The 20,256-nt window shown below is 54.7% G+C and overlaps 1 protein-coding gene across 12 annotated transcripts in view; it reads left to right on the top strand.

The window, feature by feature from the left end:
* Positions 1 to 20,250, top strand: part of BRD4 (bromodomain containing 4) — a 70,751-nt gene extending 50,501 nt beyond the window's left edge. For 8 of the 12 annotated variants that reach the window (XM_042802824.1, XM_042802825.1, XM_042802829.1 and 5 more), the window contains 7 exons: positions 3,028 to 3,237; positions 3,879 to 4,078; positions 5,989 to 6,290; positions 7,749 to 7,859; positions 16,825 to 16,877; positions 17,408 to 17,801; positions 17,983 to 20,250. In XM_042802824.1, the coding sequence (XP_042658758.1) occupies positions 3,028 to 3,237; positions 3,879 to 4,078; positions 5,989 to 6,290; positions 7,749 to 7,859; positions 16,825 to 16,877; positions 17,408 to 17,801; positions 17,983 to 18,662 (1,950 nt within the window). In that variant the 3' untranslated portion in view covers positions 18,663 to 20,250. The remainder of the gene's footprint in view (positions 1 to 3,027; positions 3,238 to 3,878; positions 4,079 to 5,988; positions 6,291 to 7,748; positions 7,860 to 16,824; positions 16,878 to 17,407; positions 17,802 to 17,982) is intronic. The other 4 variants (XM_042802832.1, XM_042802833.1, XM_042802835.1 and 1 more) reach the window with 1 other exon arrangement.
* Positions 20,251 to 20,256: the final 6 nt, after the last annotated feature.

The raw sequence follows: 20,256 nt of genomic DNA on the forward strand, positions 1-20,256 counted from the left end.
TTTTCTGGATTTTATGGTAAGTAGACGCCTGGAAAACACAATGCTCACCCTCTGGCTGCTCTTTCCTCCTTGTTTTTGTCTAACGAAAAACATCGCAACCTCTTTAAGCAATGTCTTGGAGCGTTTTCCAGCAAACAGCAGAATGAAAGGGCGTTACCCGATCTGAAATTCCAGTCACACTTGTCACAGGCTGCCAGGCACTGAATAGTTCCATGGAAAATTGTGATTTTTTTTTTTCTTTTCTTTCACCCTATTTTACGGGGGAAAATCCTCAGCGATCGGCATTGCCAGGTGATGCCGTCTGGACCAAGGGCTGTATGAAATCAGGATTTCATCCGCATCAATCTCATGCACAGGCTTGGGAACCCATCCCTGTGCACAGCAACCACTCGAGAAACTTTATTTCTGACATAAAGATGAAAAACAGTGGGGTTTGAACGTAAAAGTCCCCAGAAAATGGACAGGAAATTTCAGAGCAGCCCTGCAGCGGCGGTGCGACGGAGGTGGGTACCAAAATACCAGCTGGATCCTGCTCCAGACCAAGGTGGCACCTCTCCGTTTGCTTTTCCCACGCCCAGAAAACTGGTTTCGGGAATCATATTTTTAAAAAAGGAGGTTTCGGGAGCGCTGCCGAGGTTTGGAAACGAGGCTGAGGATTCAAGTTTGGCCTGGAGTTCTCCATGAACACTGTACGCCGCGTCTTGCTCAGTAGACAGCCCCGGCCGCTGCCTGCCGAGTGCTCCAGCCCGGAAACATCAACTCCTGAAATAAGTAATTTTTCTGCTTTTTGTTACTTGTTCCTCATCAGAAGATGATTTCACATATTTTCAGGATTAACGCCAGCTCGTGGAAGAAGTTCATGGTTTACGTTTGTCCAAGCAAGGACGGGTCAGTTGTATCGGTGATGTACAAAAACAGGAGCAAGAAGAATCCCCAAATAATCAGGCATTAATTAGCTCATTAGCTACCCACGGGGTTTTCTCTTCCCTCCGTTCCTGGATGGATTCCTTGGGATTGTTTGGACACTGAGGGCTTTTCATAACCTGGGTGCTTCTGAGTGGATGGATTGCTTTTTGCTTTTGCACAAAGGAACTTCAAATGAGCCTTCCCGTTAATTAGAAGACTAGGTAGATATAAAAAAAAAAGGCCTAGGAGAGCTTGCTTTCTTAGCTCTAGAGAATTTAAAAATCAAATACACACGGTGATGTCGTGTTGCCTGCTGGTGGTAATCAAGGACCAGACTTTCTGGCTCATGGAAAACATTAATTAGGTTATAAACAGCCATTAAGTGCAGTGAATCAGTGACAAGTGTATGTGCGTGCCTCCGTCGTCCCGCCAGCGATGCCATCGCCGGAGGAGCTTGGAAAGCTCTCCCTTTCCTCCAGCGTTGCCTGCTCCTTCCCCCGAGATCGGAGCCTGCGCGCCTAAGTGAAGCCAGTGGCATTTCTGCCAGCAGGTGGAAGCAGCAAAGCGGCAGCTACAGCGCCCGGAAAAGCTGCTGCTGCTGAGAAAAACACCCCGAATAAAGGCATGAGGAGGCTGAGGATGGAGAAACGCGGTCCAGCAGCGCTCCGCCTGCTCACATTTAAGAAGGAAAGTGGAAAAATAATGTACGTGGAGGTAGCAGAGCCCAGCAGGTGCTTAAAATCACCAGAATGAGCCTGAACTAGAAGAGCTGGAGGCTTTCAAGAAGGGAACCATGGCTTGTGCGCTCGGGCGATGAGTTACATCAGTGTGATTTGATATCACGGGGTGTTTGACTTGCTGGAGGGGTTTGGATTTGGATAGGTTGTGTAAATCCATGTGAACGGGCACACGGTTAATCTTTACGGTCAGTAGGGTTTTATAAATGAGGCACAAGCTTGTTCTGGTGGGTTTGTGCTTAAAGGCTCGCACCCAGGATATGGAAAATGTAAAAATAAATAGTAACTATAGACTGAAAGTCAAACCTTCAGGCAGAGGAAGAATTATCTTGGGTTTGTTTGGTCTTTTAATGACTTGATATTGAAAAGGTGGACACCGACACTTGGGCCACCTTCAGGGTGTCATTCCCACCATCGCCTGAGTCATCTTCTGGGAGTTGCTGGGCTCCTGGGCTCCCAGAGGAGCCTGGGGCAAGTTGCGGAGCTCAGAACTGAGTGCCTGACTTCTAAACCCCTAAAAGCAGGTGTATCAAGCCCGTTTTCAGGTCTCACCTTGTAGGAAATGCAAAAAAAATGGCATTTTTATCTGCAGGTGCTTTGCCCTTCGTAAGGTGGCACCTTGGGGGAAGAAAATATCTTTCTGGATGCAAGAGGCACTCATTCCTCATCTGGTGAAACTAAAATAAATCCCTCAAAACTCTTCCTTCAGACAAAGTCAGCGGGCACGGAACTACAGCCAGGTTCTGAGTACAAGCAGGCTGTCCCAGCTTCTCTGCCTTGTCTTAGGTTTAAATGGAAACGGATTTTCGTATCACGCTTTAGGAGAAAAAAGAACTTTTGCCTCAGTGGGATAACTGGAATTAAACGGGCTTCGCACCCCTGGCTCTCGAGGTTAAGGGGAAGTGTCCTTGTGCAGGTGTTTGGGTTGAACCGAGATGATTCTCGAGGGCTGGGGGCTGGGGAAATCCAGGCAGGCTGGGGAGGAGAGGGGATTGCGACCGCGGCTGCGATTCCTGCCGTGAGCTCTCCGGGAATCCACTGTGGAAGAAGAAGTAGAAGGTCTGAAGAACCTGGACAATGCAGCTTTTAAATGAGTCTTGTCCTTCTTTTTACCAGGGAAGGTTGGACTAGATGATCCTTGAGGTCTCTTGCAACCTGGTATTCTTTGATTCTTGCCAGTAAATTTTTCCCCGAAAAACATCTTGGGGTCAAAATTCCAAGTGGACTTGGAGCTTGCAGGAAATTATCTTGTCTGTTACACGTGGTGTGTGTGTTGATCGCTTGGGTAGAGACCACAGGTCCGTCGAGGGCACCCTGCAGCTCGCAGTAGCGGTGTAGTCTCCAGCTGGGCCACGTTTGGCATTGTTTTTCCTTGTGTTTCCAGGACGTGTTCGAGATGCGCTTCGCGAAGATGCCGGACGAACCAGAAGAACCTGTGATTCCAGCTTCTTCTCCCGTGGTGGTGCCACCTCCCACCAAGGTGGCTCCCCCTTCCTCTAGCGACAGCAGCAGCGATAGCTCCTCCGACAGCGACAGCTCGTCGGACGACTCGGAGGAGGAGCGAGCTCAGCGGTTAGCAGAGCTCCAGGAGCAGGTACCGCAGCCCCCGGGACGGGCTGGGGGTGCCCAGCGTGTCCTTCCGCTTCAGTTGGGTGGCCCTGGGGACCTTGCCCAAAGCCGCAGGCCTCCCTGGTTGGACAGCAGTGGCCACCAGCTGCAGAGTGCTCCCAAAGCGTTAGTTTTGACAGCGAAGCGGGAAGGAATCGGTGCTTTTGGGATGATCCTTCCAGTTCCTGTCGGGGCACGCGGAGTGGGCCCCAGCGGCAGGGGTGTGCGCGTGGGTGGCGTCCCCGGAGCCGGCAGGACACTCCCCAGCGTGGGGGGAGCCCGCCAGCTAGGGAGCAGCGCGCCAACCCGTAGCCACCTCTCCCCCACCCTCCCCGTTCCTGGCTTCGTTAGCGCCGGTAATTAACGCGTCGCCAGTGCTGACGAAGCGAGCAGCCCGCGTGTGCCTTCGCGGGGAGAAACAGCCCTGAAGAGGTTGTCTCCTTCCTCTTGCAGTGGTCAGCGTTTTAATATACAGAAATCACAGTGTGATGAAAAGCTGGAAGAACAGACTTAATTAAGAGCAAAAGATAAGAAAGCATTAGGCAGTAGGGAAAAAGGGTAATTAATATGGAAAAGGAGGAGGTGCTGGGCCAAATATCTTGATCTTTGTGTGTGTCTGCCTCTCAGCTTAAAGCAGTGCATGAACAGCTTGCAGCCCTGTCCCAGCCACAGCAGAACAAACCAAAGAAAAAAGAGAAAGACAAGAAGGAGAAGAAGAAGGAGAAGCACAAAAAGAAGGAAGAGCTGGAAGACACCAAGAAGAGCAAAGCCAAGGAGCCGCCACCCAAGAAGGCCAAGAAAAGCAACAGCAACAGCAGTACCTCCAGGTCAGCCCCATCTTCTTCCGTCACGTAACCCTTCTGTTTTACCACACAGCACTTCGAGTTCTTTCCATTTCCCTTTTGCTAATTAACTTAATTGTACGCAGGAGTCTTGGCGGGTCAGGCCGCTGCTCGGGCTGACTGGCCCCCAGCCCCTCGCCTCCGGGGGCGTTGCTCACAGTCAAGTCCCAGCCGCGAGTTTAAGTGGATTTTGGGGGCTGACGCTTTTCCGCGTGGCTGCTGTGAGCGCCCGGGCTGTGGGATGGAGGCAGAAACGCTCACGTGGAGTCGCTCTGTTGGATCTCAGACCCTGGAATCCGTTAAATGTTCCTCCGTCTCCCTTTTCTGGGGGAACTGTAGGTCTGAAATGAAGAGCTGAGATGCCGAGAGCTGGGCCTGTACCGCTTGGCAGCTGCCGGCTCCAGGGCAGGCAGGATCTTGGTATTCAACCCGAGGCGAAAGGGAGTTGTTTGGCATATTTAGCTGTAATGAGATGAAATTAAGAAAAGGAGGAAATAGCGAGCAGGAACTTGGAGCTTGTCTCTTTTCCCTGGGCCTCACCACAGCGCTCGGTGTGCTCAGGCTTGGAATAAACCCCGGCGGGCACGGCAGCGGATTATTTTAGGGAAATGGACCGTCTGTGACACCATTAACCTCATCCTTTACTACTTCTGGGCTGGTTTCCTACCCCGACCTCATTTATGGACGGCGTTAGCACTGAACCTGCTGCAAATGGCGGCATAAATAGCTACAAATCCCCCTCCATCAGTTTTGAAGTGCCCAGAGTGTAGATAAACCCGACAGTGATGCCAGGGAGTCCCCGTAGCTGGATTTTTTATGTATTTTTACATACGTTTTTTTATGGATGCTGGTTTTTACTTCACTGCATGGGGTGTCAGCATGAGCCTGCCCAACCTCTTGCCTTTCCTGGCGAGAAATGGGCGGCCTCGGTTGAGCCTTGGCCCATCCAGGGGCAGACGTAAGGAGCGTCGCTCCAGAGCTGCTCCTGCTTTCCTGAATTACCTCCTGGAGCTGCTCGTCTCTGTCGGCGTCTGACCACGGGTTGAGCTCAGCCTTGGGTGTCTTAACAGCAGATAGAACTCAGCTTCGCGTGTCGAACAGCAGGTTGAGCTCAGCCTTCTTGTCTGACATCACATTGAGCTCAGCCTTGGGTGTCTGACATCGCGTTGAGCTCAGCCTTGGGTGTCTGACATCACATTGAGCTCAGCCTTGGGTGTCTGACATCACGTTGAGCTCAGCCTTGGGTGTCTGACATCACGTTGAGCTCAGCCTTGGGTGTCTGACATCACGTTGAGCTCAGCCTTGGGTGTCTGACATCACGCTGAGCTCAGCCTTGGGTGTCTGACATCGCGTTGAGCTCAGCCTTGGGTGTCTGACATCACGTTGAGCTCAGCCTTGGGTGTCTGACATCACGTTGAGCTCAGCCTTGGGTGTCTGACATCGCGTTGAGCTCAGCCTTGGGTGTCTGACATCGCGTTGAGCTCAGCCTTGGGTGTCTGACATCACGTTGAGCTCAGCCTTGGGTGTCTGACATCACGTTGAGCTCAGCCTTGGGTGTCTGACATCGCGTTGAGCTCAGCCTTGGGTGTCTGACATCACGTTGAGCTCAGCCTTGGGTGTCGAACAGCAGGTTGAGCTCAGCTTTGGGTGTCAAACAGCAGGTTGAGCTCAGCCTTGGGTGTCGAACAGCAGGTTGAGCTCAGCTTTCTGCATCCCAGCCTCATGGTTGAGCTTCAGGCGCAAGCTATAAATGAAGAAGGTGCTTGTTTCCAGGACGGAAAGTCAAAATACTAAAAATAATGATTTTAGTGGTTACATCTAAGAGGTTAGACCCAAGCGGCTGCTTTTCGGTGTTGTGATCTGCTCTGTAATAACATTTTATAATTGTTCTTAAGTAGTAAGAAGGAGCCTGTGACGGTGAAGAACAGCAAGCCCCCTCCAGCCTACGAGTCTGAGGAGGAGGAGAAGTGTAAACCCATGTCCTATGAGGAGAAGAGGCAGCTGAGCCTGGACATTAATAAACTCCCCGGTGAGAAACTGGGCCGAGTTGTCCATATCATCCAGTCGAGAGAACCCTCGCTCAAAAACTCCAATCCCGACGAGATCGAGATTGACTTTGAGACATTAAAACCATCCACCTTACGGGAGCTGGAGCGATACGTAACGTCGTGTTTGCGGAAGAAGAGGAAACCTCAAGGTACCTTTTAGCCTCAAAACCTATTTTTATTCCTTATTCCAGCGATGCTTTCCCAGGCTCGAGACAGAGATGGGTAGGAGAAGAGCTGGCTGTGGGTGCTGAGGTGCTCGATACCCTTGTCCAGTGAAAAAGGGGATTTTAGTTGATTTTTTTAATTAGATTTAGTTTAGTGTTTCTCTAACGACACATCACCCCACGTGTTAAATCCTGCTGCGGGGCTGATGCGGGGCTGCTCGTTCCCATTTCCCCCCTGAACGTCGCTACTTTAATTAATGTCGTCCCAGAGCGCTGCAGGTGGTTTGCTTCAATCTGACAGAAACGGTTTTTCTTAAAGCTGTTAACGATCTTTCTGACGAGCGGCAGCTTCGGTTTGGGGCAGGGAATGGAGGTGAGAGCGGGGGAAAGCAGTCCCTGCGCCCCCGTGGGGCCCCGGCGGTCGGGGCGGTGTCGGGCAGCGGGGTCGTGTATTTTAAATAAAGACTTTGTATCCCTTTGTTATAGCCGTAACTTCCACCATTTAGATACGTATTTTATGCCCATTTTTATTTTTAATACATTTTTAAATGCATGTTTCTATACTATAAACAGATTTATACATCTTTCTATACAATTAAATAATACTTCTGTAATGAACAGACATATTTATTAATGGCCAAAGAGCAGCTAAACACTTTGTTACATGCATCGCCCGCAGCAGAAAGGGATGTGGCAGCGGCAGGGGGAGAAATACAGGAATTTGAAGGGAATCCCTTGATTTTCTGTGGCCAAGGGGTAGGGATTGCTTCCCGGGATCAATCCGAGTGGGAAACAAGCCCGGTCAAACCCTGGAAGCTTTCTTCATCCCTCTGTACCCAAGCAAAACATGTGGATTTTGTCCTGTTTTGCTTTAGTTTAGGGTTTTAGGGGTTTAGTAAAGGGCTCTGACCTTGCCAGTGGCTTGAGCAACTCCTGGGCTGTGGCCACTCGTTTCTGTTCTCATTCAAGCTGTGAAAAAAAAGGCGGTTTTATCCTTCCCCACTGGTTCAGCCTCCTGGCGCCGCCTGAAGCCGGCAAGTTGAGGCAGCTGAGGGGCCGGAGTTTTACCCCCCTGGGGTTCAGCGCGGCTGCTGGCTGGGCCGGGGAGGGGGGGGGAGCCCCCCAGCCTGGGGCCGGCCCGGGGCGGCTGCCTGACGCCGCTGGAGCTGCCCTGCGCCCGAGGGACCCGCTGGAGCCGGCGAGCGCGCGCCCTGCGGCCGGGTGTCGGCTGGGACGGGCTTAAATCCCCGTCCCGCTTCGGGTGGTGGCACCCCCGTAAGAAATCATCACCCCAAAGAGCCCGGCGGCCCCGCTGCTGGCGCGGGGCAGTGATGGGAGGTCTCGCTCGGCCCCCCGGGGGCTGCCCGGGAGCAGCAGGCGGCCAGGCAGGACCCGGGGTTGGTAATTGCCCGTTAACGATGTCCTACTGTTGTCTTCTTGCAGCGGAGAAAGTGGATGTAATTGCTGGTTCCTCTAAGATGAAGGGGTTCTCCTCCTCCGAGTCTGAGAGCACCAGCGAGTCCAGCTCCTCCGACAGCGAAGATTCAGAAACAGGTTAGACGCAGCTTATTTAACGACTCAGTCCTAGACCTGGTTTCTGTATAAATAAATATGTTTTCATTCCTGGCTTGGTCTTTTAATTATTTTTTTTTTTTGGTCTTTGTGATGAAAAAAGCAATGTACACAGCTGCATGTTGCTCGGTTTTGGGCTCGGCAGGGACAACTTGGCGGTAGCGACGCTCTCTCTGGCAGTCCTTAAGCCCAAGGCGGTGACTTTTCATAAGCTTTTCCTTGCTGAACTTGAACGTGAGGGCAGGAGCCAGAAAGACAGCGTGCACCATCTTTGTCTGATGAATGACCTAGATTTGTATTTTCAGAAAAACGCTGTATTTTTCCCTCAGATTTGGGGTTTAAACATTGTCGCCAGCACCGCTGGCGCCACAGAGCCAAGAGAAAGATGGAGGAAACAGGGTTTTACGTGTGAAAGCCTTTTTATTTTACAGCATTGGGCAGGCAGATCTTGAGAAGAAAGGATTTAAAATTAAATTTTTAATCACCGGAGCGGCGTCTGCTCTGCATAACTCTTTGCTTCTCTCTCGTGCCACCATTGTTCGGGCTTAAACTAGGCTTCTCTCAAGTTCCTCTTAATTACTGTGCTTTCCTTGCCAGCCTTCCCTCCTCGGGTTTAGGGAGGCAAAGCTTGTGCCGTCACTTAAAGCTGGTTTTTCCCCCTAGCTGCTAACTCAGCTTGGACTCTGGAGGTTAAGCTGGGCTTACCCCAGCACTTAAGTCAACGGAGAGACTTGCGCATCTCCAGAGGGTTGGGAAATCAGGAGGTGCACGTGGCAGACAATAGTCTGGGTTGATTTTCGTAGCTGGGCTGGGTGCAGCGGGCAAACAGCACCAAAAAAAAAGGAGCAGAAATCAAAAAAAAAACCCAGACTAAAATAAACCCCAAAAATAGAGCAGGATTGATGGGACTCACCTTTGAGCCGGTGCTGGCAACGCTTCCCAGCAGTCCTCTGCTTTTTAGGGTTGTGTTTGTCTGGGATAAGTCTGGACTCTTAGATCTTTGAACATATTTACCTATTTTAATGTATTTTTAATGGAATTGGGCTTTTTTTTTTTTTTTTTTTTTTTTTGGAAAAGGGTGTTGAAAGGTATTGATAGAGTGTTTAGGGTTGACTCTTGGCAATCAGAAAATTAAATTATTTGGTGCTAAATTCTGCCCTGGCTTGATGGGGGAAAGCAAAACGTGCCGTATTTATGCTCTTTCCAGTTTATTTTTATTTCTGCCAAGCTCACGATCGCATCAACCAGCATAAGCCCCAGCGACCAGTTTTTTGCCACCCGCCTTGGCATGTCACATCAATTTTGGCCGACATCAACTCATCCCAACTCCAGAGCCTTAACCCCGGCATCCCATTTCCAAATGGAACCCATCCAATAAAATTTACCCACTAAACCCATCCCCTGCAGGTCCCCAAATTGCGTTTTATTTAAAATTCTCTTTTTTTCCCCCAAAGCTGATGGCTAGATCCTCAACTGGCTAGCAGGACCCTCGACCTGTGTTTCAGGAGATGATTTGTAGGGCTGAGCTGGGGGATGTGGGGATTTTCGGGCTGCGCTGGTGCCAAAGCCGCCTCGTTTCAACGAGCGGCGATAACTCAAACCTGAAGCGGCGCCAGAATCTCCTGCGTGCTGCTCCAGCTCCGGCAAAGCCACTGTCTGAGAGAGTGGGAAATACTCGTAAATTCTGAGTGTTTCTCCCCAAACGGTGGCTCATAGGATGCGGAGCAGTGCAGGTTGCTCTTGACTTCGGAGTTTCTAAATGCTTCTGTCCTCTTTCTGGCTGCTTTTCCCTAAATCTGGCGTCTTTGCTCGTGTTTGCCACCCCAGCTGGGAGCAGTTGGGATTTATTTGGCCGACGCAGGCCGACGTTATCCAGGCCGGGCTCCCGCGCCGGTGCTTGGAGGAGGCTTAACCGACGCGGCTCCGGCTCGGACAGCCTCGGTCTGCGCCGGAGCCACCGCCCTCGGGGGCCGCATCCAACCCACAGCGCCCCGGGGAGGAGCTTAATTAAGAGAATTCATCTCTTTTTTTTCAGTTAATTTCCAATGCCGATGCGGTTTTGCGCTCCTAAACCATTTTTTCCTCCCCGTCCTGATAAAATGCACAGTGAAAACCCCTGGCCGCAGGGATTTGGCTGATACCCAGGAGGTGGTCTCCGTCCTGGTATGTGTATGTTGTAGCTGAATCACTTTCCAGTTGTATTTTAAGGCTTCTAAGACCTTTTAAGAGACTTTGCGACTTTTTAGGATGTTTTGAGCCCTTTTAAGACATTTTTGACACTGTGCGTTGTCCCATTAGTTGACAGCGACGTTATTTTAACGACCCCAAGTGGGATGGGGCGGTTAATTTTGCTGGTGTAAAATATTCCTATATTTATTTATTTTTTCTGGGGGGATGACTGTGGCAGTGCCTGCACTGGCTTCAGCAGAGAATTAGATTTAAAATTTTGCTGGTAAGCTTCAGAATTTGCCTTGCAATTTTTAATAAGATCTGGCATCTGAACAATCTTACTTTCTGTTGATGAGGCTTTTATTTGCCCACGGAGCTGCTGTACGGTGGGATTACTTTGTGCAGTAGATATTTGTGATTTTAAAACCGGTGGCAAAAGTTGCGAACGTGGATTTTTTTTTTTTAGCCTTGATTTTTGCATTTGCTTGTGTTTACCATTAAAGAGCGGTGGTTAATGCTAGCTAACGCGTAGGAGCCAGCGCGGACGCGATGCAGGTGTAAGCAAGAGTTGATTGCAGCTCCCCCTTTATTCTCTTCAAAGTGCGGGTTTGCTGCTCGGCAGCAGCTCCCACAAGCTGCCTCTTGCCTCTTTGCAAACCTGAGCTTTTAAAATCTGAATTATTTTTATTTTACCCTCTTGAATCCATGTGACGTCTCCACCCCTCCGTGTAGCTGGCAATTAAACGTGTTATTTTATTAAATCAGGAGTGTTTTGCCGAAAATCTGCTGAAACTCTGCAAATAGGAGGCTTCAAAGGGAGGAAAAATAAAAATACCGGTTTTGTAGCAGAGGAGACGGGGCTGAGCTTTTGCCTTGAGCTCTGGGAAACCAGAGGTGCCAATCGAGAGGGTTATTCCGGTTTAACTTGTTGTAATTAGCAATTAGTGGATGCAGATGACCCCAGACTCCGTCCTGGAAGCATCCGGGGAGGGTTTGTCGCTTGCGAGGGGCCGGGGCTGAGCTCTCCCACCATCTCGGACGCTCCTCACGGCTTGGAGCGTCGCGCTTGGGCCGGGCGAGGGTTTAGCCAGAGCCTGGCAGGTTAAAACCTGGCCTGGTTTTGGTAGGCACCAAACTGGGGGGTTTTTAGCCGCAAGCTGGAGAGGCTCTACCTGTTCATCCTCTCTGCTCGGCTGAGCGGGCTTGGTTTATCCCCCGAATGTTTTGGGAGATGCTTCCCAGGAGCCCCAGCAGCCCTGTCGGGGGCAGAAGTCGCCCGGCTGCAATGTTAGGAGCAGCAATTAAAACTTGCGCAATTAAATGCGAGCCTCGGTTAGGTCGTGGTGGCTGGCTTTGCTTCTCTTCTGAAATTTCCCAAAGGAAAATCTGCGTTTATCCGCACGTTTTATGCAGTTGCGTAAAGGAAGAAGCTTTGCAGCTTGTCAAGGCGGCAGCGGCGCGGCCGTGGTGTGCGAAGGATTAAAAGTCGGGGTTGGAGTTGGCTCAGCCACGCGGGGAAACCCGTTCTGGGCTTGCTGAGCTGCTTGCAGCAAATCCGAGTGCTGCTGCGAGGGGCTCTGGGTCCCGTCTGTAGGAGGAGAGGCGTTAGCGCGAGGCTGGGGCCGCAGTGGGCTGGGACTTCGTGGTGTCTCAAGAGTTGGGGGTCCCTCGCGTTTAATTCGGAGGTGTCCGGGATTAAGTCTTGAATTTAATGAGCGGGCACCTGGGCTGGGACTGCAAGTACCGGCGTTTGGATTCGGACGGGCCCAGGTTTTGATTCGGAGGTACCTGGGTTTAATTCAGGTTTGATTTGCAGGTACCTGGGTTTAGTTTGAACGTACCTGGGTTTTAATTTGCAGGTTCCCAGAATTCGCGTGTGCCTGGGTTTAAATTGCAGGCACCTGAGTTTAATTCACAGCTACATGGGTTTAATTAACTCAGAGGTGCCTGGAAGCTGCAGGTACCCGGATTTAACTCCCAGGTGCTTGGTTTTATTTCGGAAGTATTGGGGCGGAATCCACAGGTACCCAGGTTTTATTCGTGGGTACCTGAGTTTAATTCAGCGTTAACCTGGGTTTAACTCCAAGTTACCCGAGTTTAATTTGCAGGCATCTGGGGTTAATGTGAAGGTTTAATTCCCAGATGCCGAGGTGTAACCCACAGGCACCCGTGGCTGTGGGTGCTGGTGAAGCTCAGTCCCAGCCAGCAAGACAGACCCCCCACGCTCCGGGCGCTGGTTTATTTTAGGGAGTTTTAATCCTTGCTTCGTCTTCCTTCGGGTTTGGGAGAAAGATGGATTGAGTTAACCCAACCGTTTACCTTCCAAGTGGATCTGTGCTCTGGGAAAGGCTTTGCTCCCTTCTGCCCCGTCCCCGGGCTCGGCGCCTCGGCCGCAGGGTGGGCAAGGAAGGACTTGGGGTCCCTCGAGAGCCTTGCCCCGCTCCTCGCCACCTCCTGTGCTGGGCAGGAGGGGGCAGAGCGCCGCGGGGGCGCCGCGGGGTACAGGCCACGCCGGTCAAGCCTGGCCTAACTGAGACGGCCGTGCGGTGGGCGAGCGGGCAGGGAGTCAGGCAGCGAGGCGCCGCGTGGCGAGGAGAACCCCAGTCCCCTCAGTTTCACCCTGGCAGCGCGTCCCCACGGCTTTGCCGGCGGCCGGACCGTGCCGAAAGCAGGCCCGAGGGCCACGCGGCACCCCGCGGGCCTCGCCTCGCCGGCGCCGCCGCCGGCCCCCTCCCCGGGTGCGCTGGCCGGCCCCATGGCCGGCGCCCTTTGGGTCAAAGCTGGCAAATGTGGGTGTGCCTGGGGGGACTGGGAGCTGGCAAATCTGGGTGTGCCTGAGGGGACTGGGAGCTGGCAAATCTGGGTGTGCCTGGGGGGACTGGGAGCTGGCAAATCTGGGTGTGCCTGAGGGGACTGGGAGCTGGCAAATCTGGGTGTGCCTGGGGGGACTGGGAGCTGGCAAATCTGGGTGTGCCTGAGGGGACTGGGAGAGCGGCCGGCCCTCCGGCAGCGCCGCAGGCGGTGCCGCGCCCGCCCTGGGGGAGGTTGTGGGGTCCGGAGGGCGGATGGAGTCGCCACTCCCATGCCCGGGAGGAGGATTGGTTAAAACTAGTGTTTTCCACTAAAAAAACAAACCGCCCGCTGCTGAATCCAGGAGGGCCCGTCGCAGCTTTGCTGCTCCTCAACCGAATAGAGAGTCCCTTTTGTATCAAAAAAAATTGTAACCAGTATTCTATTGCAAAGTTGCTTTCTGGGTGGGTTTTTCTTTTACACTGAAGTCGCTTTTAGCGTTTATTATTATATTTTCCCCAAATAAGTTTGTTATTTTCCCAGGAGACACAGGGGGAATTAATGTGGGATCGTGATTTTATTGGAATGTATAACTGCATGTTTTTAGCAAACTTGTAATTTTAGATCTATTTTTTCCTAAATGCACCAGACTTGGAAAATCAGGATGAATTTAGCTGTGAACAAACTGTTTCCATAACCGCTTTTGTTTAGATTTTTTTTTTTTCCACTTAACCTTGATCTGCTACAAATACTTTATATAAATCTGTTTATTTTTATATTATCTCTGCATGTTTCGGGATTTCGCAGACATGTAACCACCAGCTTCTTTCCCCCCCCGAGAAAAGAGAAAAATTGTATAGCTTTAATATTTTTATTTTTAAATAATAAAATCAATAAAGTGGCTTGCTACAGAAAATGCACTTTTTTGTATAATCATGGAATTCTAACCAATAGCACGGAAATGATGATAGTGAACAGTGCGTCAGTGTTTTGCTATTTGGGGTAAATTCGGGTGTGAGAAAAAGATGAGGATTTAGGGAAAAACAAAATACCCACACGCGGCTGCAGACATACTAGCAGGAGCGGAGTCTCCTGCGCCAATTTAACCTTTCTGCTCTAAAAGCATCTTGAAACGACATCGTGGAAATCCCTTCTCTGTTTAATCCCGGTGACTTTTAACGCCACGGATGAGATTTAACCGGCCAGCGTGACACGGGGTCGGAGATGGGACAAGGCTTCTGCTCGGTGCCCTGGCTCCCCGGCGAGACGCTGGCGGCGACGCTGGACCACGCGGCGCCGGCCGTGACCCCTCGGCACCGAAGAGGCTTCATCGCGGAGCGGGGTTGGCATCTCCGAGGTCACCGACGCCACCAGGTGATGCCCTGGGACCATCGTGGCCTTGCTGCTTGTAGTCCCCGTTGGCTTCCTTGGCTTGGTGAAGGCACCTCTGGCCAGCCTGAAACCGTCAGGCTCGGAGACGGGACGGGGCTTCTTGCTGCTCTTGCTCCCCTGGGAGATGCTGAACGGCGCGGTACCGACTAACCCGACCGCCGTCTTCACCGGGGGAGAAGGTTCGTCCTTCCGTGGGGTCGGCCAGGCCCGTGGCACCTCGGGAACCGCTGGCGCCGCGGGGCGCCACTTCCAGGACTGGTGCCTTTGCCACCCAGGGCCTCCAGTGCCTTCATCTCCCTGGTGAGGGATCCCCAGCGCATCCGTTGGGCAGCAGATGCCTTCGAGCCACCGTGGCGGTTGATTGGGTGATTGACCCATCCCACTCCCAGGTCTCGCTCCAGTTGGTTGCGGTGCTCGGCCTGGACCAAGAACGGATGGCAAAGCCCACAGGGAAGAAGCTCCCCGGGGGAACCGTCGGGCTGACACGGAGGGCAGATGGATGAAGAAGAGCGCAACCACCTTCCCCAAAGGAGCAACACCGGAGAAGAAGCGGGTTTGGCAGCAGCCGATACTTGCGGTCAAACCACGGCGGCTCCTCTTGCCACCCAAAATCAGAGCAGGGCTGTGCTCAGCCACGTTACGCGGCTTTTTGGGGGGGGAACTGCTTGATCCCTCCTGATCCTGGCTTACTCCACAGCTTTCCACCTCTCTTTCCACCCGACACCCACACTCTCTGCAGTTCTCCCAGTTTTGGGTTTTCTTTACCATCCTGTGAGCGTTTTTTTTTCCTGATCAAGTAGGACGAGACAGAAAGGGGAGGGTCTGCAAAGCCGCCTCCACTCCACAGTAGCTGCCCCTGGACACATTTCATCCGTAGGGAGCATCTGCTGCAGAAACCGGTCTCCACTTGTCCTTCTTCTCCGGCACCGGCGGGATGAGCAGTGAAGTCCTGCAAAGCACTTTCCGTCTTGACGGCAGGAGATGTCAGGCCCTGGTCTTTCTGGAAGGGAGGGTTCACGCTGAGCATCCCGCCTGGAGCCACGGGTGGCAGTCGGGATCCACGGACACCCACCCATTTGAAGCCAGGGATGCCCATCCCGCTCCGCGGGCGCCCATCAGAGCTGCAACCACCCATGTGGAGCCGCGGACGCCCAGCCTGAGCCGTGGCGGCCCCTCTGTGGAGCATTCCCTCACCTGGAGCCGGGAACGCTCACCCAGATCCCGGGGCGCCCGTCGGGATCCACGGACACCCGCTTGGAGCCCCCGTGGCCACCCACGGCCCGTCACCACCCAGCCGGGCACCGTGATGCTCCCAGGAACCCCGCCAAGCCCCCGGCTCCCCACCGGGTCCCCAACACCACCATCCCCTGCGACCTTCCTCTTCCTCTCTCCCTCTCGTCCTTCGTCCGCCGGATCCAGGCTGCAACCTCGGGGATTGTCAACTAAAAGCCTTTTCCACCTCAAAACCAAATGCTTCTTATATTTAAAACCAAACGTTTGCAGGCGGATTAATAGGAGCTAAGCGCTCAGCACTGATATTTTCCTTTCTCCCCAAGCGTTTTTTGTTTGGTATTTTTGCCCAAAACCCTACTTTTTTATCTACTTCAGCCTCAAAATCTGCAAAAACGGTGCTGCTGGATCAACACAGCCCCTCACCAGGCTTCTGGGCACGTTCTGGTCCGGATACCAGTCACTAGTGCTGCCTTAGAATTAAAAAAAAAAAAAACAAAGTGGAGTAAACTCAAGAAATTAATTTAGTTTCTGGAGGGATTTAAGGGGAAATCCCATTTGGGAGATGATCCCCAGGAATCAGGAGCTTCACCCCCCACCCCGAATCGTTCCCGCGAGGGTTCTGTCGGTGCGTTTTGCTGGGCAGATCCAAACACCGCACCAAATCAAGGCACAAACCCCACCGCCGAGGGACTTGGGTGGCTGGGTGAGCGACCTCAGACAATGTATTTTTGTTAATTTGCTGTTTCTTGGCACGGTTCGCGGAGGAAATCCTGGGAAATCGTCGCCCTGGACCCAAACTCAAACCAGTTGTTTTCGATGACGATGCTTTAAAAATATCTCCAGAGGGGAGGAGGCGTGAGAGCATCCCGCGGGAAGCTGGCAAACCCAAACCCTCCGCAGATTGAGGAGGAAAGGGGGATGGAAAATCGCTGTTCGCGTAGCCGGGATATTTGATACCTTTATTTTTTTTTATTCCTCCTGCCAAGTCTCTTGCTCCTTATCTGCCCCTTCGGAGCAAGGCGGCATTCCTGGAATAGCTGAGTCTGGTTGAGCAATGGTTTTTCTTGGCCGTTGGGTCGTTCTCCACCGCGAAGAGACCGGTGGAAGGAGAACGGGGCTCTTTGCCTTCATTTTCTTCTCCTTTTTGCTACGATTTTCTCCTTCTTGCGACAGCATGGCGGTGAAAACCCCGGGCCTCCGGGCAAGAGGTCCCTGGGGGAGTCCAGCTCGATCGATGCCTAAAACTTTCTTCTTTGCCATCATTGGTACCGAATCGGTGCCGCTGCGATACGGGGGCGATGGGGTAGAGCAACATTGCTGCGGTACTAATACTCGCTCTGTTCCCCCTTTTTTCTTTTGGCAGAAATGGCACCGAAATTGAAGAAAAAAGGGCATTCGGGGCGAGAGCAAAAAAAGGTAGGAGACGCAGCGTCCTGCTCACCTCGCTTGAGTTGGGGTTGAATCCCCGGGGAGGTTGGGCGGCGCCGGGAATGCCGGCAGAGCCAGCCCCGGCACGCTCGGCCGGGCTGGCGCGGCCCCGAATGAGCCCCGAGCTGGGGAGTGTGGCTGAAAGGGCCCTGGGAGGGCTCTGCGGCGGCGGGGCTGGGGGCGTTTTGGTGACCCGGGGGGCACTTCGGGGTCTGGGGACGTGTTCTGGTAACAGGGTGAGCATTTCAGTGACGGAAGCAGCGTTTTGGTAACCAGGAGGTTGTTTTGGTCACTGGGAAGGCGTTCCGGTGACCTGCAGAGGTGTTTTGGTGGCCGGGAGGGGACTTTGGTGATCAGAAAGGCGCTTCGGTGACCGGGAGGGCATTTTGGTGGCGGGGCGGGCGTGTTTCGGTGACCGGGCGGGGACTTTGGTGGCGGGGCGGGCGTGTCTCGGTGACCGGGAAGGCGTTCGGGCGACTCACCGGTGGTTTGTGTGTTTGTCTTTCCACCTCCCGTAGCATCACCATCACCACCATCAACCGGCGCAGCAGCAGCCGCCGCCGCCGCAGCCGCCGCCGCCGCCGCAGGCGCAGCAGCCCCCGCCGCCGCCGCCGCCGCCGCAGCCCCTACCGCCGCAGCCCCTACCGCCCCAGCAGCCCGCGCCGCCGCCCCCGCCGCCGCCGGTCCCCCAACAAGCCCCTCCGCCAATGAAGTCTTCTCCGCCGCCTTTCGTCCCCGCGCAAGTCCCCGTCCTGGAGCACCCGCTGCCGGGGAATATGTTCGACACCATGACGCATTTCACCCAACCCATCATGCACCTCCCGCAGCCGGAGATGCCGCCCCATCTCCCCCAGCCCCCCGAGCACAGCACTCCTCCCCACCTCAACCAGCATGCCGTGGTGTCTCCTCCAGGTGAGCGCGGCTGCCCGGGACGGGCCCCCCGCGTGCTCCTTCCTCCGGCCGGGAGGGCGAGGGTGGCCTCGGGGGGGCTTTGCTCCTCCTGGGGAGCAGCGGGGCTGGAGGAGCGGCGGGTGGGCGAGGGGGGGGGCTCGTCATGCCCGCGGTGCCACCGTGTCCTCCCCTCTCTCCCCAGCTTTGCACAACGCTCTGCCTCAGCAGCCCTCGAGACCCAGTAACCGAGCCGCGGCGCTACCCCCGAAGCCTTCGCGTCCGCCGGCCGTCTCGCCGGCCATCAGCCAGCAGCCCATGCTCCCCCAGCCGCCTCTGCCCCAGCCTCCCCAGGTCCTGCTGGAGGACGAGGAACCTCCTCCGCCGCACCACAGCCTGCCTCTGAGCACCAGCCAGATGCAGCTCTACCTTCAGCAGCTGCAGAAAGTGCAGCCGCAGACTCCTCTTCTCCCTTCAGTGAAGGTCCAGTCGCAGCCGCAGCCGCCCCTGCAGCCGCCGGCTCACCCCGCGGTGCAGCAGCTGCAGCAGCACCAGCCGCCGCCGCGGCCCATGCACATGCAGCCCATGCCCTTCCCATCCCACATCCCCCAGCCCCAACCGCCGCCGCAGCAGCATCCGCCCCCGCAGCCGCCCCCGCCGCCCCCGCCGCCGCAGCCGGCCAAGCCGCAGCAGGTCATCCAGCACCACCCGTCGCCGCGGCACCACAAGCCTGACCCCTACTCGACGGGTGAGCGGGCGGCGGGGGCGGCGGTGGAGCCTGCGGCGCGAGCCTGGTCGCGCTGCGCGAGGAGTTGGGGTGCGGGGCGGTTTCCGCGCGTCCTCGGAGCTCCGGAGGAAGCCCCGGTCAGCCCGAGCCCGGCCTGACCGCCCGGCCCGGCCTCTCTGCACCTCACGCCCTCAAAGACCTGAGGACCTCAAGTGTTGGAGGATCTCAGGTGCTTGAGGGGCCCGGGGTTTTGAGGAGCTGGAGGTTCTCAGATCCTCAGGGATCTCAACGATCTCAAATCGTTGAGTAACTTCATCTCAAATCTTGGAGGAGCTCGTCGTGAAGCTTTCGAGGACCTTGATCTCGGCGATCTCGTTTTCGAGGATCTGGAGGGTCTCAGGCTCTTGATCTCATTCGCAGATCTTTGAGGAACTCAAGGATCTCCTGTTTTTGAGGATCTCAAGTGAGGGTCTCGTTTCTGAGGATCCTGAGGTTCTCACATCTTTGAGGAACTCGAGGATCTCAAGTTTTGGAGAAATTCAACCTCAGATCTTTGAGGATCTCAGAGTTCTCAAGTTTTTGAGGAACTTGGGGATTTCATATCTTTGAGAAACAACCTCAGTTCTTTGAGGATCTCGATCTTGGGTTTTTGAGGAACTCAGGCTCGTATTTGAGGAACTCGATCTCAAATTTTTGAGGAACTCAAGGTTCTCAAATCTTGGAAGGCCTCAGGGTTCTCGAGTTTCTGAGTCTTGGCGCAGCTCTGATGCTGGAAAGCGCTGCCCTTGCATCCGTTGCCATCCTGGCTGGGTGCCGGCGCTGGGCGGTCTCTCCGGAGGAGTCCGGGGGTTTGCTCCCCGCTCTTGGAGGAGCTCAGGGCTGTGGATGCCCCGTGGGGGTTCCTGGCATGGTTTGGAGCGTGTCTCTGATAACGCAGCTGATCAGCTGCCAGGCGGAGAAGGGATGAGCTGGGGGGAAACCTGGTGTGTTGCCCCCCAGCTGCCCCAGAGATCAAAGGCCGCGGGGCTCGGCCTTCGAGTTGGGAGATCCCAGATCATCACGGTGGCCGGGGGCTCGGCGGTGCCACCACTGGCGCTGCCGGTGGGGAACGTGTCCGGCCAGCGTAACTCCGGCCGTGGTGTGCTTGTGAGACCGGGCACCCGTGAAACCTCTCTGGCTCGGGGAGGTCTCGCTCCTCCTTTTGCTTGGCCACGTGGTTGCCCAGACTGTGGCCCATCGGGTCTTTGCTCCTAAAGTCACCGTGCTCGGCCCTGCGTGGGGGCGTAGGCAGGACGAAACCCCTGGATTTGGAGGGATGGAGCCGGCTGAGGGCAGGCAGCGCGTGGCGATGCTTCTCCTGCCTGCGGAGCTGCTGCAGGCAGCTCGGACGTGGTGCCCGAGGTGGCAACTCGGGCGCGATGCCCGAGACGGAGCTGCCTGGCTCCTGAAAACCTCCCGTTGCCCCTGGAGCCGACGCGTCCTGTCTCTCTGGCTCTGGGCAGGGAGAGATACAGGCAGGGCGGTGCCGGCGCTCGGGTGTCCCGGGGCAGCGGTTGCACAGCCGGGGAGGTTGGCTGGGCCCCCAGGAGAAGCAGCAGGAGGCGTCGAGTTGTTGGGGGGACACCACAAACGAGCATCTCCGAGGCAGGACAAGCCACCACCCAGCCTCGGAGCAGCTTCTGCTGCCCGGCGTTCGCTCCCGGCTGGGAGGAGGGTGCCCGGGGTCCGCTGGGGACATCCCAGGGCCACCAC

Source organism: Tyto alba, unplaced genomic scaffold (genome assembly GCF_018691265.1).
Source record: "Tyto alba isolate M040663 unplaced genomic scaffold, T.alba_DEE_v4.0 Super-Scaffold_4, whole genome shotgun sequence".
In the NCBI taxonomy this organism is placed as follows: domain Eukaryota; kingdom Metazoa; phylum Chordata; class Aves; order Strigiformes; family Tytonidae; genus Tyto; species Tyto alba.